At 33.1% G+C, this 26,428-nt stretch overlaps 1 protein-coding gene across 1 annotated transcript in view; it reads left to right on the forward strand.

The window, feature by feature from the left end:
* LOC129216145 (tyrosine-protein phosphatase non-receptor type 4-like) overlaps positions 1–11,862 on the forward strand; it is a 150,534-nt gene extending 138,672 nt beyond the window's left edge. Inside the window, 3 exon segments of the mRNA XM_054850305.1 lie at positions 9,399–9,605; positions 9,963–10,083; positions 11,722–11,862. Coding sequence (XP_054706280.1) covers positions 9,399–9,605; positions 9,963–10,083; positions 11,722–11,862 — 469 coding nt within the window.
* Positions 11,863–26,428: the final 14,566 nt, after the last annotated feature.

Genomic DNA, 26,428 nt, shown 5'->3' on the forward strand with positions numbered 1-26,428 from the left:
TGATGAATAATTTAGCAGTTGTTGAAGATCTTTCCTGTACATAGTGTAAATAAATTTCCTGTGTTTTTATCAAGAACTGTGTTTTCTTTTCAAGAAAGTGGAAGTCGCACCGAATCCGTTACAGTATGCTTACGATAAAGATCATGTTAATTAAATACAGAAATGATTCCCTTTCCTAAACAAGAAGCTAAATCCTTTCTCTCGCTGTATTTACATATTACTAGGAGTCAATAGAATAGAAAGTGTGGGACCTCAAAAAAGATTTTTGTTCTATACGAATGAATACTTGATAATCATTTGATTAGAACATTCATTTTATTCTGTGACTGAAGACACAATACGATAATTTTTCGGCACAGAAGTGCATAACACAGAACTTAAAGAAAAAAAAAGTTTCTTTTTTTTTTCCTTTTCCTTTTTTTTTTAAATTGTGAAATACCCTTACTTGTACTTATAACTGCTTTCCTAAATGTAAGCTGTTCATTTTCACTTTTTTTTGTAACTTTATGTATTTTCTGCAAATCTGTTTCTTGCCCTTTTTTATTTTTTATTATTGATTCATTAAATACAAGATGCATGAAAACGAGGCAGAGCGATAAAAACTTTAAAATCTGGCAGAGCGAGGCGTTGAGATTTTTTTCACCTAAGTATTTCGAAACGATACCTCTGGGGGTGCTAGTACCAGGTAGCTATTAGCTCTTGGACTAGTTCTAAATTCTCATTAACTGTTCGATCCGGTGATGGTGCTGCCATCTATCGGTATATAAAATAATGGAGGCAAGGCACTAGTATGCAGTCCTCGACATAAAATACAGTTGAAGTCAGTTGTGACTCTTGAATAGAATAGAAAGTATTTCGAGATTTTTTTTTTTCAGGCAGATATACATCTAGGTAATATTTTCGTACCTCCTGAGAAAAAGGACAACTCTTAATATTTATTATGACAACTAACGAGGATCAGACACTCACAAGACTTATTAGAAAATTTTAATAAAAACTCAATGCGTTGAAGCAGAGGCACTTTACACACTATATGACCAAAAGTATTGGGACACTTTCAAAAATTCACATTTTTAGAGATTTCTCGAGAAATAATAGACTAATTGCTCTAGAATTTGTTTTGCATAAAATGTATACTCCAGTTGTCATTTTCCAATAAAAATTAAGTGTGCTATTCATTTAGGGGACCAACAACAAATTGAGGGAAAAAAAAGTTTTTTGATCATTTTTCATTGTAAATTGCTGGGAATAAGCTATAATTTTCAGAAATGAGTTGAAAATCTATCAAAAACTTATTTTTATATTTTTGTGAAAGTATCTCTTATACCCATGGCAATATAAGCATTTCTTTCAAAAATGCAAAATTTTTTTGAAGGTTTTCCCCTCATATTACGCAGAGTATTTCGTCAAACGTTACTAAACTTTTAGAATATTTGACAGCATTTTACAGAAACATAATAATAAAATTTGAAGTTAAAATATTGAAAATTTGATGAAAGATGAACAATTAAAGCTATTAATTTTTCACTGCGCATGCATGAAAGATAGCAATTTATAACGTTCATAATCCAAAGCTCAGATACATCCTACAATCCATGAAAAAAATTCCACCGCAATTTCTTTAAAATTTAAAAAGTTATCAGTGATCTAATGAGCCGAATTTCTATAATTCTAGGATAGGCGACGAATGGTAAGGGATGCAAACTGGTAACACTTTCCTGCCATCCTTACAGAGTGATTCATGATAAGAACGGATTATTTGTTGCTGGTCCCCTAAATGAATAGCAGACTTAATTGTTATTGGATTTGACGGCTGGAGTATACTTTTCATGTGAAAAAAATTACCGAGCAGAGAGCAATTGGTCTTTTATTTCTCGAGAAATCCATAAAATTGTGAATTTTTGAAAGTGTCCCAATACTTTTGGTCATATTGTGGATGTAATACCTCATGTATTTTGCCGAATTTAGTAACTGGGAATTTGAGACTCTAAAAGTGCTAGGTTTAGCTTTATTCCAAAATTTCAGCGTAAGATAGTTTACAAACATTGAGAGTGGGGGAAGGGGTGATTTGTGCCTTTGAGCTTGGAGCAGGGTGAGTACCCCTGCATACAAACAAAGATCACAAAAAAATCTTTAATTTTTTAAATTCAGTAAATCCTTCTCGGTAGCCGTCCGCGACTTTGCCGTTGTTATGCTCAATTTGAAAGAACTTTCACCATAACAACCCCTTGAGAAATGCTATTGTAGCCTTCTCATCTGCATATAGTAATTAGATAAATAAATAAATATTTTTTCAAAAAGAAAAGGATTCAAAGATAAAGATTGGGGGAATTTTCTGGTCACCAGTGGTGAGAAAAGGCAATTATAGTAGCCACATTTTTTGTAGTCGCCACTCCATTTGTAAAACAGGTAACTAACCAACAAAGTAGCATTTAATTTACCACTAAAATATAAATATTATCAGTTCAAATAAAGGTTAATGTAACTAATTAGTATCATTAATGTTGGTTTCAAAATTAATTTTAGTGCGAATACAAATAAATTAATATCACAAGTAGGATTGCAAAATGCGCGGCAATATAAAATGCCGCGACTTTTACATTGAGTTATTTTTCTTTTACCTATGTAGTCAAGACTCAAGAGGGAAAGAACTAGAATTTCCTTGGAAGGGTCTGTAAAAAGCTGCGGTTTCATTTCGCCGACAGCTATACCTCCCTTGACTTGCACAGCAGGGGGAGTGTCCGGTCTGTCCCCCTGCAAAATGTGTCAGGTCACATGATCCACACTTTCATCGGTCGCCGTTCGTTCTATTGGTTGTTGAAGTGTCAATCACTTCACTGATGAACATTGCTTTCATTTAAAGAAAAGGCCCATTTTCAAGCGAGATCGTTTTTCTTCCCCACTGAAGAGCAGCCTTAAAAGCAAAATGTTGATTTAATTGCATTCAGAATCTTTGTTTGGTACTTTAGTGTTATAAGTGTTATAAGATTATTTTCGCAATGTTTGGTCTTAGAAAAAACTTTTTTGGCAATACCGTGCGTTAAATATGTATACGAAACCAGCTCAGAGCTTTTCTATGTGGATGCCTGTGGGGGAGAGGAGGCCTATATTCAGTAGTAGACTTCTTACAGCCGAAATGATGATAATGCTGATGAAGTGATTACATGTATATCTCTCGTTTTTCGGAAGCATATCCAACGACTGGCGAGATTCTTAATATTTTGTTAACGTGATGCGGTTCAAGTATATTTGAAAAAGTATCGAACCTTAGAAAAACAAGAGTTGACAAAAAAAAAAACTTTTCAAGCCGAGCGTGGCTCGGTCGTCCAGGTACTTTAATCATAACATGGTGAAATTACATGAAATATTGTTTTCCACCATAACATTTTAAAACTAAGTTTTTAAGGAATAAATTATAGCCTAAGTTGCTCCCTGATGATGTAGCTATCTATGTGGAAAAAATGATTAAAATCCGTCCTGTAGTTTTGAAGTTAACCCCGGACATCCAGACAGAAGTAGGCCTTTATGTATAAAGATATAAGGGGCATTCAAATGAAACCTGGTCACTCGCCTAAAGTAACAGTTAAGATTTTATTAACTTAAAAATAGTCGTCAAAACTATTGGCACATTTATCCCATTGCGACACTAGGCAGTCAATTCCATCTTTGAAGAAGCTAGTAGGTTGCTATAAGATCCAGGACTGAACCTAGTCACACACTTCGTTGTCCATTGTGATATTCGCGATGTCCGGTGTATCGTCTGCGAATAGCTTGATTTAGAGGTCCAAAAACATGGAAGTCACAAGTGAAAAGTCTGCGCGATACAGTGGTGCATGGTGGATGTTCCAGCTCCAGTGTTTCCCACCCAAACTGCTGCAATGTCGTCTTCACTGGATTAACCATATGTGGACGCTTTGGACAACATGCCTGGCCGTTTCAACTTAATGACTCGTCTAAGTTTCTGTAAAGTGACTTGATAACGCTGGACATTGCTGGTGGTTCTCTGTTTCAAGAACTCGACAAGCAGTGGGCCCCCTCCCCCTGAGTGGGCCCTGTGATCCAAAATGGACCTGTTTCGTAGTGGACGATAACTTGTATGGCCACCTTCTCTTCAGTGTTAAATCACACTGTCACTATTCAACATGAAACGCTGTGCATGCGTCAGTCTCTCTACAATAGACGGTGTCTCCATACATGCAGTTACGTGACATCGTCTAACGTGTAATGTGAAGTTAGATGCACTGACCTAATTTTGAATGAACCTTATTCTAATGTTGTTAATTATATTCTTGGGTGTAAAAAGTAATATTTTATTAAATGAGATGGAATAGTAATTGGCTGTTTTATTATATTTATATATTTTTTTGTTTTCTTTTCATAAAAATTTTGTAATACCTTTTTCATCTGCTGCATCAATTGTGCCGTGGGAAGATAAAGTGAAGTATCTGCAGAAATTGAGTTTTGAGGTATTTGAAGATAAATTCTTTGGGATTCCAATGGCAGAACTATAGAAAGACAGTCAGCTAATATTATTTCTGTTTTGTGAGAAGTTGATCCATGTTGTTATTGAATTTAAGAATCCTTTCAAATAGAATTTTAAGTGGAAGGGTACACAGATAAGTAAATGAATAAATAAATATTTAAAAAAAATTGTGAATGAATTAAGTGTGCTCTTAATCAAAATCAAATGAAATGCAAGTGAAATCAATGATTTTCTTACAGGTCGAATCGAAAACTGAATCATAGTTAAAAAGTCTCATTACTAAAGGATGGATTTTGATAACCTAAATTATCTCTAAAATGTTCTTAAAAACATTTTTTAATGTTTGAAAAACTAGCTACAAATTTTGTTGAATAAAGTATTGAAAGAAAATTTTTCTTTCTGAAGAAATGAAACTTGAAACTTCTTGTGACATTGGCAGATGTAATTGATAAAAATTGGGAGCAGGAGTTGGGAGAGGGGGCAGGGAGATATCGACTCAATTGATGTTTTCTCTTCTTACTGTTAAACTAAATTGTCCCTAAATTTTATAAAATGTATAGAAATGGTTTGAGCGAGATTGCGGGATTACGTACAACTGTTCCTAAAATCCCACTCAATAAAATGTTTGTGGGCTGTTCCTGCATATCACCATTAATGGACATACCTTTAAAAGATTGCAAAATTTCTCATCTTGGCTTGTTCTATTTTTCATATTTCTTTCAAGAAGATAGCCAATATACTAAATGGAAGGGCTTACCATTATTTTCAACTGCCGTTTTATTATCAATGACAGAAGACACTAGGAATTTAATGACAAAGAAACGGGGATAAAAGATTGAGAATAGCTTTATTCATAGAGTTTACCGAGTGCTCATACGTATTTTGAAAATTTTAAGTTTATCAGGGTTCATACACTTATGGCTAAAAAAATTCCCTGACTTTTCCAGGCTTTCAAGTTGTTTTTTAGAAAATTCCAAGTTACTCGCTTCATTCAAAATTAAGTCTGAATAACAATCTTTTCAAAATAATCAAAATTATTTAAAGTAGCAATGTGTAAGAACTGAAACTTTTCCCCTTAGATTGAAAAAAAAAAAATCTTAGATTTTTTTTATTACTTTTTTTTTAAACATTCAAATTTAGGTTTTTTTTTTTTTTTTTTTTTTAACATTTTGTTCAAAATCGTTTTCATTTGTTTACTATTTGTTGAAATCAAAGTACTTTCAACTTATTTTAGTGTTTCTTCGATGCCACATGTCATGCATATCAGCGTTTTGCTGTAATTGTACAGCTATGTTTTAGCATCTACTTACAATTCTTCTTTTTATTTTCTAATCTATACTAATATTATAAAGAGAGAGGGCGGATTTTTGTGTGTTTATATTTCGAGGTAAGCTCCAGAACCCCTGCACCTATTTTAAAATTTCCTTTACTATATGAAAGATGCTTTCTTACTGGATGATATAGGCTATAATTCGGGAAAATCCAATAAGTACTTTTTTTTATTCCAATTTAGGCCCAAATTTCACATAAACTCCTGAATCTGGGAGTGAAAAATTACTTTCACATATTAATATTATATATCGTTGAAAAGAGTTGAATTTTCCGCGTTCTAAACAATTTGTTTCAATGCTCTAACTTAATTACGGCGGGAGTAATTTGCGTTTTTAACTCGAACTATTTTAGGCTTAGCTGAAATTTAAGCACTACTTTCTTCATTAAATCTATCAATAAAAAGTGAAGGAATTGTCCCACAGTTTTCTTTTTGACACCATTGGAAAAAGCGACATATTTTACTTCAGATCTCTATCAACCTATGGTCAAAAAACTCAGCTTCTATCTTCAAAGGAAAAAAGTTACAAGCGTTTTTAAATCAAATTCGAAAAATGTCATTTCGATTCAGGTTGTCAACCATTTTATTTTCGCGTTTCCACGGTTACGCTCTTTGAATCCAGTGTTTCTTTCCTTATTTTGCATTCAATTTCTTAAATTTATTTTGTTTTGTGTTACCATGGTTAAGCTTTTAAAACCCATCTTTCGCATTTTAATTACTTAAAAGTACGTTATTGTTTGGAAGTGTAATTTTGCATGGTGTTTTTTTTCTTTTATTTAACCCTGATTGTTGAATATATGTCACTTGACACAATTTTTCTTCTCAAGGTAGACCGGGTTAAGCGTGGCAACGCAGCTCTTAATATATAAAGATTTGAAAGCTACTGTTAATGCGGTTTTATACTTTTTTGTTTGTTTGATGAAACATTTATTATTGCCAAAGGAAAAACATCCACTTCACCCGCAGAAGGGCTGGGTTCCGGTAGCGTGGTCGCTTGGTGCGTTAGGCGCTGAGCAGTTAAGTCTAGGATTATTGTTTTAAAGCAACCGTGAATGTAATTCATTGTTTGGCGATTTGTTTTGAAAGAAAAGAAACTTTTGATTTGTTTTTATCCGAGTAAAATGTATGACATTTTCTTCTCTTTTTCTGACGTTAATTTTTGAATGTTCCACTGGATGTTTTTTTTTCTCGTTAGACGGATGGATTATGATAGCGTGGTTGCTGGGCAAGTTTGGTGATAAAGAATAGAGTTGCGGAACTATTTTTACGTTTTGAAAGATATTGCTTGATGTCTTTTTTTGTTTATTTGTCGAAACATTTTAAATTGCAGTAAAAATCGCTTCACTTGCTAAATAGAATGTTAAAGCAACTGTAAATCTAATTTAATGATTTGACAAAAAGTTTTAAAGTCCAAAGAAACTTTATTAGTTTTTTTTTTTGAAAAGGTGTACTAATTTTATACTAGGAAAAATGATCATTTCACATCATAGGGGGAGGGGGGCATCAATTTTTTTTATTCAATGGCATCAAACGTGGCGTAAAAACAGGGTGGAGGAGAGTGGATTTTTTTATTCAATGGACTTCCATTAAATTTTTAGCATGGGCATCGCTGTGCAGGTACTGCTAAATAGTATATGCTGACACAAAACAAATTGAGCAAAATACAAAGCTATTTTTCAGTATAAATATGATGAACTTGTTCACTGATTGGCATACCATATAATACACAAAAATCAACATCTGCTGATCATAGACCGATGCCAATAATCATCAGTTCTTTTTTCTTTCGCATATTAAAGGATGCTAACATTAAATTTAAAAAATTTCCTTGCCAGAAAGTAAATAATTATTAAAAATTCATTATTTATTACACATTTACTTTCAGTATTTACATTGAGACAAACATCCAATTCTGTTTTTGTAAATTTACGTCTACTTTCACCTTGCAAACGGCCAAATATGGAGACTATATTCAAATTTTAAGATAATTAGTAGATTTTTGAATTTGTAGCATAAAAGTCGTTATAAATTATTAATACTCCTTAAAAAATACATTTAAGACAAAATAATCAGTTTTTAGCACATTAGCCTCTAAATCAGTTAGAATCAAAAAGTGTTCTGAAGATAAAATTTTGCATTTTTCCTGGAAATAATTACCAATTATCTAAAAAAAAAGGACACAGTTGGCATTGTTTTCAATTGTTTACATTGCTATAAACATCCAATTCCGTTTTCGTAAACTTTAGGCACTTAAAAAGTCCTGTGTACTTCCATCTTGAGAATGACCAAATATGGCGGCTACACCAAATTTTAAGAAATATTTTTTGAATTTGTAGCATGAAAACAAGTTAAAAATAATAAATCTTCATGAAAATACAATTCATTTGAAAATTTTTTGAACATTTGCATCCAAGGCAATGAGGGTAAGATTAAGTTTTAAGAACAAAAGTTTACATTCTCAAGAAATTTACACATAAGTAAATAAATAAAAAATTATTTGCAGCGCATTTAGCTATATTTTCATTAGTTTGCAGTTAAAGAAAACATCCAATTCTGCTTTGTTTTTGGAAATTTACGCGTCATGTCTACTTCCATCTTATGAATGACCAAAAATGGCGACCATGTTCCACGCGTAGCTATAAAGACTTTCCGATCAAAAAAACGACTTTACCCGATCTCCTATCCTCAGGCTTGTACTTCTGAATCAGTAAATTGTCTTCTCCTCTGTTGAGTTTGGGCATAATTCCTGTTCAGGCAAGGATTTTTTTTCTTGGGAACTATTGAGGATCAAAAATGGCGACTGCGTAAGTTTTTTTTTTTTTTTTGTTTCGCCACTTTTTTATTGCAAGCGTCATTTTGCCTCAAAATTTCAATTTTTTCCAGAAAACATTGTTAAAAACGAAGATTAGATCTCATGGTACAAAATTCTCTTTGAAAAAAATTTTTGGGAGCAAAATTGGAAAATTCCTGACTTTACTCTGACATTTTTAACTATGTCATTTTCCCTGACAATTCCATGTTTTTCCAGAGCATACGGACCCTGTTTATCTTCTGCTCCTACTAGTGCACCAAGCATTACGTATTTTTGATCCATTTCCCACCTTTGCGCCAATATACTTTCATCAGCAAAATTGCTATTTTCACTTTTTTCTTTTAGAGGCATTGATACATTTTTTGTAGCAATCAAAAGTACTTTATTAGCACACCATTTAGTAAATGATTGATTTAAAAAAAATCTTGCCTACATAGCAGAATTTAAGAAATTTTATTATTTTTTCTGAAAAACTATAAGTTAATATTTCTAAAATAGGATGCTCATTTACTCTAGCAAACAAATTGAATTAATCAATCTTCTTATTTAGATTATTGAGTAATAAAATTGAAAGAAGATGATCTGACAAGATGTAATTATCTTTCACTAATTACTTCATTCATCTCTATTGAAATGTTGGTTTATTTGCATCTGATATTATTTTTTGAATTCTTTATTGTAGTGGGAAATGGGAAGTTGTCTTTCTCATATTTGTATATATTTTTCGTATTTTAAAGCTGAAACTTCTTCAATGAAAATTTTAAATTTTGCAGATCTCCAAGTAAAAGATTTGCAAGGCAAACAGTACCCCAAGTTACCCGGGAAGTACTAGATGGCTGGGAAAAAAAGATATCAAAACCTGTTGCCAGGATCAATGGCACATCTTCTTCACATATCCGCCCATATGACAGTTTCAATCATAAAATCCAGGTGTCTGAGCCAGACCACAAGCCAAGAAAAGCCTGGGCTGAGACACCAAGGTATTTCTTTTCCTTAAGTTTTATAATGGCTAAACTTAAACTCAAATTAAAATTCAACTTTTTTTCATTTCATTTTTAAGTAAGGGGATTTTTTAAAAGGATTTGATGCATTCATACCTGTTACTTTGTTGTGTTTTTGCTTATTTTTTGGAATGTATTTTGTTATTTACAAATAATAGTTTAAATTTTTACAAGGCTTTTTTTACGTTAAAATACTTGATTTGAAAATTCTTATGTTGCAAGTATATATAATGAATGTTGAAGTTTGTGTTTAAGTGCATAATTATAATTTATGCTTCATTAATTAAACTTTTAAAATTTTGAAATAGCTCAATGTTTTCTTTTCTTTTTTTTCAGTCCAGATATTTCTACTGCCTTTACACCATCTATTCCGCCCAAACTCATCAATTATGTGGATGACGATAATGCCACAGATGATTTGTATGAAATGACATCCTATGTGTCGGAAACAGCTGTGGTAAGTTTTTCTTTTTTTCATTTAAAAAGTTTTTTTGTTTTCTCAGGGTACTGCAATTGTTGCATTTTACTTCTTAAAAATCATTATATACACATAGAACCAGTGGCAGATCTAGAACTCGAGCAAGGGGGGGGGGGGTAACCTCGGTGTAAGTGGGGAATTACCGTTTTAGAGGGTCTTTTTCATTGTTTTTGCAGATACTCTCAATCTGGGTGAGGGAGGGGGGGGCATCGCTTTTAGAGGGACATAAACCCTTGTTTAAACAATATGAACTTTTCTGTACAAGTGGTCCCTCTCCCGAAAAATTTAGGATTTTAAATACAGTTTTTTATTTGAAATAAACTTATGTAGTATACTAGAAGTACGTAAAAAATTTCGCGAACATTTTAAATGTCTGAAAACATTATATGCACCTCAGCTGGATATAAAGCTACAAATTACCACGCCTTGGCCAGAGCTAAGATGGAATTGCATCCAAACACCGAAAATGTCAGTTACAGCATCCAGAGATTGCAACTTCGTTCAAGCTTTATGATGTCAAAAACACAATTTTCGGAACCTTTTGGCAGTAAAGTTAGGTGAGATGGGGTCTTTTCCCTTACTATAGTCAATTTCAAGCTTGCTTTAGCAATATGGGGAATCGAATGCTCTTTCCTGAAATTTGCATAAATAAAAGGTTAAACACTCAATTTTATGCTATCTGTGGTGGTCCAGGGCAGGCCCGGATCTACATACTCGCAGACCCCACGGTGCAGGGGGGGTAAGGAGAACAACGGCCTAAGAAATTGAATGAAGAAAATTGAAAAAAAAAAAAAAAAACCTAGCATTAAAACTTATTAACATTGCAAACATACACTGCTGGCCTGGGGAGGGGCCCTAGAGATTTTTTTGCAAGGGGGTCCAAAATTTGTAGATCCGGGATTGGTTCAACGGCTCTCTCTGAAATTTTTTTCCTTGTAGAACTTGGGAAATCAAGCTTATAGAGTATCTTTGGAGATGCTTGGAGAGGAATTCTTTGGTGATTTACTTTTAAAAATTTTCAAAATAGGAGTTTTACGCAACTTCTGTTGAATTTACGTTACTAGGCGGCTCTCTTCTGGAAGTCTTTTGACATTGAACACTCCAATTTAGGCTATAACTGGTGATGTTTAGGAAATGAAGAGGGTTCAGAGTCTCTCTCTGGAAAAGTTTCGTCAGTGAAATCTGAAAGACACAATTTTAGTCAATGATTGGTGAAGTTGAGAAAATGGGAATTTTTTAGGCTCTTTATGAAAATATTTTAATAGCTAAGTCTTCAAAAGGTTGTCCTTGGTGGTGTTTCGTTTGGGAAATGGAAAAAGTTCACGGGCTGTAAGACAAAATTTAAAGCTATCTGTGCTGATACCAGGGAGGCGGTGCTCGAGGGGACCCTCCGGAAGTTCATAAAAGTTGAAGTCTTAGAAGAGCAATTTTTGGCTTCGTTTAAAGACATTAAGCGTGTAGAGAAGAATTTAGGAATCTTCTTCGGCTAAATTTAGAAATTGAAGTTTCAAACACACAATTTATTCTATTTTTTATAATAATATTAGGAAAAGAGTGAATGTTTGAAAACCTTCTCCAGAACTTTTTTGAAATCGAAGACTTTAAAACGCATTTCAGGCTCTCTTGGACAATGCTAGAAGACGCATTGGGGTTCTCAGGGGTTGTCTTCTGATTGATATTGAAGTTCTGAAAACAATTTTCATTTACATTGATGGAATGGGTTGTCTCCAAAGGAGATGTTTCAAGCTAGAAGGCTAAAAAATGAATCGTTTTTAGCAACAGTGTTTGAGGACTGTACCTACAAAATTTTTACATTAAAGCTAAAAAAGCAATATTAAGCCTTTTTATGGTATTGTTAGGGGAAGGAGATTCGGGAGCATACTTAAAACATGTTTTGAAGCTCACTTAGGCGACGATAAATGTTCCTAGGAGCAGTTTCGCACCTGAAGTAATTTTAAATTGAAACGCCAAAAGAAATTTCATTCTATGTTTGCACAAAAAAGGGTTGAATATTATGTAAATTGCATGAAAAAAGCAAGAAAAATTTCTCCTGAAATATTCAAAAATAATGTGCTAAAAATGCAATTTTAAGTAATCTTTGATGACATCAGGGGAAAGTGGGGGCTCACCCAACAACATTTTCTGAAATTAGAGGCCTAAATGCAGTTTTTGGCTCTCTTTGTAAAATATTGCAGTATTTAAAATCTCCTGAAATTCGGTTTTCAGAGCAAGTTCTGATCTCATTGGGATGATGGGGAGGAACTATAGTCCCTTTAGTCTGAGATCGAAGTAAAATACATAACTGTGTGAATTTGAAACTGATAACTTCAGATTAAAAAACCTTGATAGCATCAGGACAAAGCTATTTCTTCCAAGTCTTCCCATGCTATTACAAATCACATTGTAATCTGTTGTACGTTGTGACCAAACGGGAAAAGGAGCTACAGTTCCTTTAGCTCCCCTCCCCTCCCTCCCCAACTCACCATTAATACGCCACAGTGGATATATTTATTTAAATGTAATGCATATTTAAATTTGGAAAAGTATTAAAGTATTTGAAATCTTTGAAATTTCGGTTTTGTTTAGAGTTATTTCTGACCTCATGGAGGGAGGGGGGGGGGGCTATAGCCCCTTTAACCTGGGAACGAAGTTAAATATATATGGCTGGTTTAGTTTGAAAGTTATAACTTTCAGATTAAGAAAAAAGATTGCAGAATGAAACTATTTCCTCCAAGCCTTTCCATTCCATCGCAGATCACATTTTAATCTTTTTTAAGTTTTGACCAAATGGGAGAATGGGAGGGGATACAGTCTCCTGCCCCCCCCCCTTTTTATAAATTATGCCACTATATATAGTAGTTATATTTAAATGTAATGCATATTTAAATTCGTAAATGTATTGCAAAGTCTTTGAAATTTCGATTTTATCTAGTGTAAGTTCAGACCTCAAGGGGGGGGGGGGCTATAGCCTCCCCTTAGATCCGCTACTGCACAGAACCAATGTATGTAATTTTAGTTTATATTAACAAGAGAGGAAAATAAAAACATCCAACAATGCTGTGACTCAGTTTGTGCAACAAAGGTCTGTAGCTAGGACAGAACTCTAGATTAGACGCCGTATTATTTAGTCGGGACAAGAAAAAGTTCTTGAATCTATTAACTTTCTCACTGTTATGAGTAATGTGGAAATGTTATTTTTAAAAGTCATAATGCTGTTCATTCAATTAATTCTGGGTTGCCCTTTCCCCCAAGAGCAATGGCACCTCCTTAAATACCAAAAAAACCCTCAAGAACAAGAGTTCCCCCCAAAAGAAAAAATACCCCTCTAAACACCCCTTAAAAATTTCAATGCTTCAGTCTGTGCCATGATGCCCCATTCTTCCCTTAGTGGACACTCCTGGTTAATTAAAGGCAAAGTTTCAACACTTACATTAATAGTAAATTATGGATAAATTTTAATGGTTTGCAGTGTTAATTAATTTATTATTAAAATAGCGGTACCTGCACGGCTTTGCCTGCAGTAGAAAAATGAAAAAGGTCATTTGGTTCGCCTGCATATTTACAAATAATAGATGATGAATTTCTCGCCAATTTGCTATGTTAATTTGCTTGCCCACGTTATGATAATTTGGTAATTTACTCGCCCATGTTATGATAATTTGCTCAGTAAAATATTCTTAAAATTGGAGTAGAAAAGGAACAAAATCGAATTTTCGAAAAATTGCTTTGAGGTGCTCACCCCTATGCTACGAACTAACTGTGCCAAATTTCTTGAAAATTAGTTGAACAGTATAGGCGCTATGTATGTTAACAGACATCCAGACTTTCAGCATTATTATTAGTAAAGATTTTTAGGATGTGAATTGTTACGAAAAAGAGGACAACTTTCTCCTTACAAGTTCTAATTTACACCATTAGTTATTGTGAGCAAAACATTCTCTTACTCCCAAACAAACTCAATAAAAAATTCCCTTTCTTACAACATATATAAGCAAGAAGCATATTTTTTACATTAACAATAGAAAGAGAAGAAATACGAAATTATTTGAATACAACAAAAATGTTACCAGTATGGACACTGCCCGTACCCCTTTGGCTACAACTCTGGATATATATTACTTTTTTTTTGCTGTTAGAATGAAAAATTTTAATGCTAGCAGCCCTAGCAAGCATCATAAATATGATTTATGCTTAAAACCATTACATCACTGAATTTGAAGGATGAGGAACTTAAGTTATTCTATATCTTTTTCCCATCACTTATCTGGTCTTCTTTTTCACCTTTGACCAAATAGACTGTGAAAAGGTAAGTGTATTTTTTTGATGCTTAAAGTTTTCTTGCAGTAATTTGTTCACACTTTGGTGTAGTTTTATATTATATTGCATAGTCTATGTTTCTTCCTAAAGGCTAGAAATGTTTCCATTTTATTCAAAATTTTGAAATTGTGCAGAAAAGGAAATTCAAAGTATCTTCGGAACCAAATTCAATTAGGGATGTGATCACAACAGCAAAGTTCACAGAAGCATAATTGTTGTGACATTTAATAAGGAAAAGCTCATGTTTTCCCATTTACTGCGACAAAACTGCAAAGTATCAAATAAAATCAAAACTACCAAATTTTCCCAAATTTCTCCGGTTGTGTTTTATGGATGATCTATATAAGATTGTGTCCTTATAGTTTTTCACCCTTCTCAGCCCATTTTTTGTGATAAAGCTAGGTCAAAAGAGAGAGAAGAGAGTCATCTTTTTTAATGACCTTTAAGAATCTAGAGTTGTTAACTCTGCTGATTGTGGCGGGCGACTCCAGTTTTTTCTTAGGTGGGAGGCTGATTTTCCCACTTTCTAGATTTAGTTTATCTCCTGATTTTAACATTTTATTTAATCATGCAGTGTCTTTCATTTTCACATAATTTATGATATCTCATCTTAAAAAAAGTCGTCTATTCAACATATTATTATTTATTTATTTATTTATTTTGTTTGTGTTTTTGTTCCAAAGTTTATTCTATTTACTCACAATTACCAGGCTATTATAAATCTATTTAGCAGTACACTACCACCCCTAAGCCAGGGCCAAGGCAGAACTACATGCAATGTACTAGACAGCCGGGTTATCACATCCAGAGACTGCAGTTTCGTTCTTGTTAGAACTCATCAGTCTGGATTATTGAATAACCAAGCTGGAAGCAGATGTCATCTACGAAGCTGAGAATGTCAACAAACTGGAAGATAAAGTAAATTTATCTCACCAGCGAGTGTCCGCAACAGGGTGCAGTTCGAGTCGTGATTTGAAGACAAAACTTGGGTAGTTAGCAGTAAGTTACCTCCCCTAAGCTAGGGCTTAGGCAGGCAGAACAAAATGCAGTATATCAGACAGCTTGGTTATTACATCCAAGGATTGCAATTTCGTTCTTTGTTGCATGTAGTTCTGCTTTAGCCCTGGCTTTGGGGTGGTAACTTACTGCTAAATACCCAAGCTTTGTCTTCAAATCGCAAGTCAAACCGCTCCATGCTGCGGACACTCGCTGGTGAGATAGATTTACTTTATCTACTAGTTTGTTGACACTCTCAGTTTCAATGAGATAACATCTGCCTCTAGCTCGATTATTCACTAATCCAGACTGAAGAGTTCTAATAAGAATGAAATTGCAATCTCTAGATGTGATAACCAGACTGTCTGCTATATTGCATATGAAACTATTATTTGACTAATTTTTATGCTTGAAAATAATCTTGGCAAAGTCTTTGTAACTACAGCAAAAATAATTTGTTAGTGCTAGCTGTTTGTTGGATTAATTGCCCAAATAACTGGCATAATTAATGTTGGTGTTTGAGGTCTGAAATTGCAAATACAAAAACTAAATGAAATGTTTAAGATAAAAAGTATACAATATAGTAGAGTCCTCTTTGGTAACAGGCCTCACGTGGTGTACTCTGGATATTGCCAAATCTGTCACAGCCTTTGTCTTTTTTCTTGCTGTCTCTTTTTATGAAGGCTTTTAAACACAACTGGATGACTTGCTTCACTAAAGAGACTCGCTGGACACATTTGTATCTCATGCTTGTAAGCCATGAGATACAAATGTGTAACTTAATTTTAAATTAAATGGTAATTTTCAAAACTAAATAGCCGGAAAATTCTAAAAAGTTTCGAGGTTGTTTGGAGCCAAAAAAGTGTCAGGGGCACTTTTAAGTAAGATCCATTAAGAACGTATGTAAAGTTGCTCCAACGTCAACGCATAAACTTGTCCCGTCACCAAGTTTGGATTTATTTTTAATGTGCAAAAAAAATTTAATAACATTTCAGTTCATACAAATACAAGTCTCAAAAAAAGGAAAAATTCTGCTAATTTATATATATATATATTTATTTTTTTCTTAACTAAGTATTATTTATTCACAATAAGCTTCAAAACGTTCAACACAATATTTACTCAACTTGGTAGAAAACAGATTATTCTTTCTGCCTGGTAGACCGAAGCTCGACTGACTCTCAAAAACTTGTAAGAATATTTGCTAGGGAGCAGCACCTCTGTTATGCTCTCCAGTTATAATCCGCTTTAAAAAAAGGGCACTGCGTAAAAGTGTCCTTATCTACCCTACCGAAAGAAGACGGCTTGCCTATTATTGTGTAAAGATTTATTTATTTACTTTTGTAAAAAAATATCCTCATGAAAATCAGAGCTAAGTGGAGAAAAATTCATGGGCAATCAATATATTTTAAATTAAAAAAAAGTTTAAATTGAGCGATCTTTAAAAGATTGTAATGCACAGTCATTCGAGTGAATAGGTATGTAAAATACAAAATGTGTGTTCGAATGTAAACTAGTATGTTGTGGCCATCACGAAACTTTCTTCTATATTTTTCCTTTTTCTGATCCCTCCCCATGCTTGACGAGGAAGCAATATTCCTAACAAAAACAAAATTACACACGCAAAAACTTGACGACCATCCCAATGTCTGAATTATTGTAAAAACAAAACAAAGAGCGAAAATTGAAAGTTACTTTAAAAGCCTTACTTCAATTAATTACAAATATTTTATTTATTAACAAACATAAGATGGCAACAGTTGGAAATTTTAAATCATTGAGATAATATTTCCGATCATTTCCATACAATTAAAATAACGAGAAATACGCAGACGACAATCTATTACGATTTATCTTTCTTATTATTGCATTAATAAAACTATTTTTATTCGCAAAAAAAAAATCAACACCTCTTGGAGCGATTGGAGTCAAAATTGAACCAAAGCCTGTTTACGTATGGATTCACATATATTCCAAATTTCAACCAGAACGTAGCATTACTTCTTGAGATAGGGCACTCACAATGGAAAAAAAGAACGGGCGATTGCGCTACCCCCTTTTTAGCTGTTGACACCAAAATAAAATCAGCTCTTATACCCACTAAGGGCTACTTGTCAAAAAATTTTTGTTTGATTCCGTTTGTTATTTCTTGAGATACAGCAGTCACAATTGACGACAAAAAAACGTTCCATAACTCAACCCCCGTTTGAGCTATTGACACCAAAATTGAATCAGCACCTGCTCCTGTTAGGGGCAACATATGGACCAAATTTTGTTTGATTCCGCCAGTTACTTCCTGAGGAATAGCAAGCACGCGTGACTCAAAAAACGTCCCATTGCTCCACCCCCCTTGGAGGAATTCGCGCCAAAAACCAATGGGCACAAGTTCACATAGGGGCACATATGTGTGCCAAATTTCGTTCAATTTCATGAGGTAGTTATTGCTGTAGAGCGGCCACAAAAAACTGGTCACACACAGACGTGACACACATACACACACACACACAGACAGACAGACATTTTCCAAAAATAGTCGAAATGGACTCAGCACACCTCAAAACGTTCGAATCCGTCAAAATTCGAAATTCGAAAATTTGCACAAATCCAATACTTTCTTCTATATATTAGATATAGAAGAAAGTAAAAACGAAAGTAAAACCGACACTCTTTATCAAGAAATTCAGGAATCAGGATTACAAAAAAAAAAAAAAAACTGACTACGACCTAGGGCATCACTAAAAAGCAGTGTTCGCTGATTTAAATCAACTTGATTTAAATAGTGATTAAAATCACGATTTAATTCAAGTGCTTTTTTAAAAAAATCATTGATTTTAATCAAGTGATTTTTTTTAACAAAATCATTGATTAAAATCATTTGATTTTATTTTTATAAATCAATTTTGCATATTTAGAATGTCTGGCTCTAAATTTAACAATACTTACTGCATTATACAATCTTAACTCAAACTGGCAAAACTGCACAGTTTCCTCTTTCCGTGTGTGTAACAGGTTTTCAAACTCTTTCAATATTGCTTTTACTCCAAAATTAGTTGTTCAGAACAAAATAAAAATTTGCAGTTTTTCTCATACACCATGACAAATATGTTATAGTCAAGAAAAGTAATTGTTCAACGTATTATTTTACATTAAAAATGTTAAATGATGATGGAAACCTTATCTTTTAGCAAAGCATAACACAAAATTAAATTTTACCTAAACATTACAACATATGTATTGATAAATCTTTAAAAATTAATTTGTAATATTTAAAGTACTTTTCCTATTTTTAAAAGCAAGCTGAATGAATTCATTAGATCAGGTTCAGATTGCTTTATTATCACTTTTTTTTTTTTTTTTTGGCCTTCTTCATCCCAATTGAATCAATTTCAGAACTTTTGTTGACTCTAAGCTGATAAACACAGAAAACTGCCAAATTTTAAGAATCTTTTTTTCTGAAAAGTATGAAAATTATAATTCTAGGAAATTATAATCCAGCAATTTAACTCACCTTTGCTACCTGTTTCCTGCCAAAGACAGTGCGACTCAGCTTAAATAATAGCGAGCTGTTCTTATCTGTTGTGATGTACTTATGCAGAAAAATTTTGGTCCTTTATATTATGAGGTAGGTCTGGCACTCATAAACTCTTGGACTATCAGGAGAGTATTGATGATGCTCTTACACTGGAATTCAATAACGGTAGGGAACAGAACATAGGGTGGAATAGTATGGATTACAGCCTCTCAATCAATGAAGAGCATGAATTTCTCGCCATGCATCTGTATAATCTTTTGAACAGTCAGAATAAATTGCTAGTTTTTCTGCATCAAAATTGTCCAAGTTGAAGTTAAAAGGTTGTTTAATATGAAAAAACTTGTAGAAGATACTCCTCCACTGGAGAGGAGGATATAGCCCGAGATGAAGCCCACTCTTCCAGAGGTTCACTCAGCCGACACATCGGTGTTAACGTGTGCCCACCTATCATATGGGTATCTTTTGTAAACTGTGCAAGAGCAGCTATTTTAAGTTCTGTTTGAGAAAATATTCCCTTCTGAACAAGAAGAACAAGATCATAAACAGGAACTGAATATTTCTAAGTACCAGGGAAAACAGTAGGTCTGAAAGAAGCTCCTGCTTTTCAAAATGGTCATGAGATCGGTGAACTGAACCGTCATTTAATCTTCAGGCATTCTAATAAAAAAAAAAGTATATTGTGATTCAAGTCTCAGAGCTAAGATAATATTTGGTCCAAAAACCTTCGTTTTTGGACCAAAACCTTCCAAAAACCTTCGTTTTTTGACCAAAACCAAACTCTTTAAAACAGCGTAATAGTCTTTCCTTGAGAGCCAGAGACGTATGAAGTCATCTATAATTTAAACAAGTGATGCTGATCTGTAATTGCATATCAAGGATAAGTGTTGAGAAAGATCTCCCAGTCATGACCCTAAGGACATTATTATGAACAACAGCAGTTCTGGACAAAGTACTGTCACAGCCAGAAGTTAAAACCATAGTATTGACAAAGATTGGTGGAATAATTGAGTTGAAAGCTATTGTTGCTATGCTGTTACTCCAGCGAGTCTCTTTAGTGAAGCAAGTCATCCAGTTGTGTTTAAAAGCCTTCATAAAAAGAGACAGCAAAGAAAAAAGACAAAGGCTGTGACAGATTTGGCAATATCCAGAGTACACCATGTGGAGGCCTGTTACCAAAGAGAACTCTACTATATTGTATACTTTTTTATCTTAAACATTTCATTTAGTTTTTGTAGTTGCAATTTCAGATCTCAAACACCAACAATAACCATGCCAATCATTTGGGCAATTAATCCAACAAACAGTTGACACTAACAAATTATTTTTGCTATCTTCATGCCCCTTCAGTTTTAACTATATACACTATTCAGTCAGTCATAAACTTTCTTTGTTTTATCGATGGTTAGACATTATATTCAAAACACAAACAGAACCACGTTAAGTGTCAAAATAAATATGCGTAAACGTGCCCCACGTCCGGGGCAAGTTTACACAACCATCTTGGACTGAAAAATTATTTTTTTTAACAGTTAAAAATACAAACTGAGCAACAACTAAATATAACACTTTTACTCCATTAACTGCTTCATAAACTGCAATGTCTAAATTTTCCTAAGTTAAAACATAAAAAATAGAAAATTCATTGAAAAAAAAATCCGTGTAAACGTGCCCCGGTCTACCCTACCATTTACTCCTCTGTTTGTGAACCAATTTTCTTCATTCTTTTTTTTGTTCAGTAGCTTACTGAGTTTTAATGTCATCAATAAAAACTTTTGGAATCAGAATTTTATTAATGGAGACATTAAATAAAAACGCATTTTTGTTCTAAATGGCTCTTTTTACTCGAAGGGATGGTCCAATTTTTTCGAATTTGACATGGTTAGAAAGGTCGTTGAATAATACTCCAAACGGAAATATTTTCAGGGTCTAATAACCTCAATTCACTAAAAAAGAAGTTATGAGCATTTTTTAGCTAGCAAAACTCAAAACTTTTAATTTTTACTCTTTTTTATTCGCAACTCCAACGAACTATAGGGGGCACTGCAGTCACTGTCAAATGGCCGACTTAAAAACTAAAACAAACGCTTGTGGTCACGAAGAAAATGCTAAAATGCTAAAAATGTTGTGGTGATTTTTGTTCCTATGTATGATTTTTTCGCTTTAATCATTTGAAAAGATTTTTCAAAGTCTTTCGGTTATTCTGACCCATATTCGGAACTCCAGCGCTCGAATACGCTACCTTGCGGTGATTTACAAAACTGCCGATGGAACTAAAACATTGCCACGTTTTAGTTCCATGTGTGTCTGTTGACGTAAACACAGGCAGTTTGTTCTGAGTATTTATTAACGCAATCGATGTGTCTTAGTTTGCTTTCAGCTACAGAAATTAATTCGTCCCCTAAGAGTATTCTCGAGCTTCTCAAAATAATGTTAGTTTTCCTTATTTCTTTAAAAAAAGTATTAAATGGTGGAAGCGTAAACAAGAAAACTCTGGATTAACAAAATTGGATAACGTTATACCAGGTAAAATTTTTTATTGTTTTGTATGAATTTGTAAGAATATGAGTTTTTTTTAATCTTAAATTAATTTAACTAATCATATTTTACAGCAGCATTTAGTTGGAATGGACAGTATGCAAAATATTTTCTTGAATTTATTATCGTAGAACAAAATGAAAAATGTTTAACCGAGAAAGAATTTACTTTATTCCTTTTATTCTCAGCTGAAAGGTTTCGCCAAATTTGTTTAGGGTTATAATTTTGGTATTGTGCGAGCAAAGTAGCCTTGGCGAGATTTCGCGTTTTTAGTTAAACCATTTTTAATTTTTATCATGAGTGGAATAAAATGGTAGTAAGATTACAGAATTCGATAAGTGAAAAGAAATAATGGTCAATCAACTGAAAAGAAAACTACCACCATATATCCGTGAGAATTTTGTTGATGATTTGCATAACATGACACAATTAAATCGTAACTCAGAAATTAGAAAAATCGAAACAGAAAATTTTTAAATGAACCGATTCGGGAATTCGAGAGAAATAACTCAGCTACAAATGGAAAAAAATAAGCGCTAGCCAAGCAAGGCAAAGAAGTATCATCTTCTTTCGATAATAATTTGTAATGTCATATTGAATTTTCTAGCATTAATTGTTGTTCTTGTCAGGCCACAATTATTATTTAGTTTTATCAAGAATTGATAAATATCGAATTCAACATCATGGAAATAGCTGCTTAGAACTACGAACTACGTAGTTTGCATTAATCTTTGACGTTTAGTAATGCTTCTTGAATTCTCATTTCTTTCTACGTGGGCCAGAATATCCACAAGATTTTGAAAATTAATTTAAAAAGAATAAAGCGAAAAAATCATACGTACGAACAAAAATCACAACACTTTTAGCATTTTCTTCGTTACCATGTGCGTTTGTTTTAGTTTTCAATTCCGCCATTAGACAGTGACTTCAGTGCCCCCTACAGTTCGTTGGAGTTGCGAATATCGCAACTCCAACTAGTTCTAAGCAGCTATTTCCATGATGTTGAATTCGATATTTATCAATTCTTGATAAAACTAAATAATAATTGTGGCCTGACAAGAATAACAATTAATGCTAGAAAATTCAATGTGACATTACAAATTGTTATCGAAAGAAGATGATACTTTTTTGCCTTGCTTGGCTAGTGCTTATTTTTTTTCTCATTTGTAGCTGAGTTATTTCTCTCGAATTCCCGAATCGGTTCATTTAAAAAATTTCTGTTTCGATTTTTCTAATTTCTGAGTTACGATTTAATTGTGTCATGTTATACAAATCATCAACAAAATTCTCACGGATATATGGTGGTAGTTTTCTTTTCAGTTGATTGACCATTATTTCCTTTCACTTATCGAATTCTGTAATCTTACTACCATTTTATTCCACTCATGATAAAAATTAAAAATGGTTTAACTAAAAACGCGAAATCTCGCCAAGGCTACTTTGCTCGCACTGTACAAAAACTATAACCCTAAACAAATTTGGCGAAACCTTTCAGCTGAGAATAAAAGGAATAAAGTAAATTCTTTCTCGGTTATTCATTTTGTTCTACGATAATATATTCAAGAAAATATTTTGCATACTGTCCATTCCAACTAAATGCTGCTGTAAAATATGGTAAGTTTAATTAATTTAAGATTAAAAAAACCCCATATTCTTACAAATTCGTACAAAACAATAAAATTTTTTACCTTGTATAACGTTATCCAAGTTTGTTAATCCAGAATTTTCGCTTTCACCAATTATTAAGGAAATAATGAAAACTAACATTATTTTGAGAAGCTCGAGAATACTACTAAGGAACGAATTAATTTCTGTAGCTGAAAGCAAACTAAGACACATCGATCGCGTTAATAAATACTCAGAACAAACTGCCTGTGTTTACGTCAACAGACACACGTTGTTACGCAACGGGGCAATGTTTTAGTTCCATTTGCAGTTTTGTAAATCACCGCAAGGTAGCGTATTCGAGCGCTGGAGTTCCGAATAGTTTTGCAAATGCCAAGACAAGGGAAAAATATCCTAAAAAATAAAAATTCCTTTTCAAAATTTGATCTCTTTACAAATCTCAAAACCACTCCAAGTTTAGTCTGTATTTACTATTAAAAGTTATATCATAGATAACTTTGATATTTACGGAACTGGAATGGGCAAAATTTAACCACATCTTATAGAATTATCGTATACTATATCTCTTCTACTTTTTAAATGTTGTGATATGAGGTACCACCAAATTTAGCATGGTTGTGTCAATACGCAAGTATCGAAATATTTTATAGCTTTAGAATAAGCAGGACTGGGGGAGGGGGCACAAAATGAATTTCATGCCCAGTGTCTTCAAAAATCTTAGTCGGGTTCTAGGGGGGCCCTGAAATAGAAATGTGCCCCATGTCCAATATCAGAATGATTGGACTCTGACTAAGATACGCCCCTAATGCATAATACGCCCAAAAGCGCTCACAGTAGTAGTTTAACCTGGGAACATTTTTCATACAGTGATAAAGAGCGAATTATATAAAGCCCAATTTCAACCATCTAGGGGAGCCGCGAAATATTGAAACATTTCATTATTATTAAATCCCTAATTATTTGCGACGTTATTGCAAAATTGCACGTCGCCCCTGTAAAGGCTTCATGGCTCCTATAGAAGGTGCACATTTTGGAAATCATTATCTGGAGCCTTTCTAAAATACGCCCTTAGTGCATAAATATGTCCAAAAGCGCTCTCAGTAGTTTTGCCAGGGAACATTGTGTACTAATCTTATAAAGAGAGAGGGCAGATTTTTGTGTAATTATATGTTCGAGGTAATATCCAAAACCACTGCAGCTATTTGAAAAATTCCTTCACTATATGAATGATGTTTTCTTACTGAGTGACAGAGGGTATAATTCGAAAAAAAAATCCGATAAATAGTTCTTTTTTTTATTCCAATTTAGGTCCAATTTCAGAAATTCCTGAATATGGGAGTGAAAAATTACTTGTACATATTAATATTATATATCGTTGAAAAGGGTAGAATTTTCCGAATTACGGCGGGAGTAATTTGCGATTTTAGCTCGAACTTTTTTTGGCTTAGCTGAAATTTAGGTACTACTTTCTTCATTAAATCTATCAATAAAAAGTGAAAGAATTGTCCCAGTTTTTTTTTTTTTTTTTTTTTTTTTTTTTTTTTTTGACACCATTGGGAAAAAGCGACATTTTTTACTCCAGAAATCTTAGCTTCTATCTTCAAAGGAAAAATCAGGGTGGCGACAGATCAGGGAAGTCATGGAGATCAGGGAAAAGTCAGGGAACTTTATCACTCTGGGAAAAATCAGGGAAATGTCAGGGGATTTTAAAAAAAATAACAAAAATTCAGGGAAAATTGATCAAATGAAGAAGAAAAAATTTCCTTACAAAATGAAGTACTTTGATTCCCTTCGAATTTTCCGCCAATTATTTGTTTTAAAAATAAAATTAATGAGGTGCGATTATACCAGTGCCGCATATTTATGCATCTTTTTTCCTCAAGGTCAAAGTATTCAATCTTAGGATGAGCTTCCTAAGATTGCTTCTGTGTCCTGTAAAGTTGTTTATTTTACCTTGCTTGAATTTTCCTTCCAAACATTCCAAGCTACGTAAAATAAACAACCCTACAGGCAAAGAGGAAGCCGTCATTAATGACTTTGTCCTTGAATGCCTTGACTTAAAGCTTTTACTCATTGTCTTGAAGTAATTAGCATACTGTTATCACGATTTCAAGAAAAAATCTTTGTTTTTTAAATTAATGCTGAAAAAATCATAAAAGTTATCACTTGCCGTTTTTAATTTAATTGCTAAAATTGAATTTTGACTGAAAATCAATGTTTTTTTTTTTTTGCCATGGTATTATTTGCTGTCACTTCAGATTACACAAAGGGTTTTTTTTTTTTTTTTTTTTTTTTTCCAGACTTTAAAACACTTATTTTAAAACCACATACATTTTGAAATCAATAATTGTTTTTGAATTTCAGTGTTGTTTGTTACTAAAAAGTAATCTAAGTTTTTTTTTTTTTTTCGACAACTAATGAAATCATTTGAAATTGAGTTGTGTACATACAGTGACTCCCAAAAGTGTTCGTACACCTACGATTTTCAATGAAATAGGCCATTATTCATTGGTTAGAATTACTATTTCGGAATAGGTATTATATTATAAAATCTATGATCTATTTTTAACAAAACTACACAAAATTTTTTAATAAAACATTAAAACTTAATTTTTTAAAAATCAAAAACCAAAAAGTGCCGGAAATTTTATCCCACAAAAGTCTTTGTACACTTTAAAAAAATGTCAAAAAATTATAAAATAATCAAACTTTTTACAAAATTATTATTTAGTAGAACATCATGCAGTATCAACAACAGCTTTTAATTGTCTGGGAATAGATTTCATTGTTTTTTCTTTCGTTTTTTATGCAATTTCTGAATAGGCAGGGTTGGCAAAAACCCGGGTTTTTTTTAAAAAGCCCATGAACCCAGGTTTTTTTTGGTTTTTTTAAATAAAACCCAAAAAAACCCAACTAAAGCTGGGTTTTTTAAAAGAAATGTGGGTTTTTTTGTCTTTTTTTAGGAAAAATATAGGGTACTTGTCGCATATTGTAGCGTAAGTATATGGACAAAGCGCAAAAATTGTCTTGGGGTAAAAAACGCTGGAAAACTAGTTAAAATTCAGCGTTTTCTGAAGAAAAGTGTGAAAGACGACAAAACCCAAGAATGGTGAAGTTTCAGATTTTTTAGTTTCCATGATTACCAACAGTTAAGGCAAAGTTACTTCTTGAGTGATAAAATCTATTGTTCGTTTTAAATTACTACATTTTTTTTTTTTTTTGCATTTTACTTTATTGTATTTCATTTTGTTATGCAAAACTACTGTAGAACCTCAAGTAGTTTAAATCCCTATTTACTGAATTCCAGCTTAATCAAGA

The sequence above is a fragment of the Uloborus diversus genome, chromosome 1 (assembly GCF_026930045.1).
Source record: "Uloborus diversus isolate 005 chromosome 1, Udiv.v.3.1, whole genome shotgun sequence".
Lineage (NCBI taxonomy): Eukaryota > Metazoa > Arthropoda > Arachnida > Araneae > Uloboridae > Uloborus > Uloborus diversus.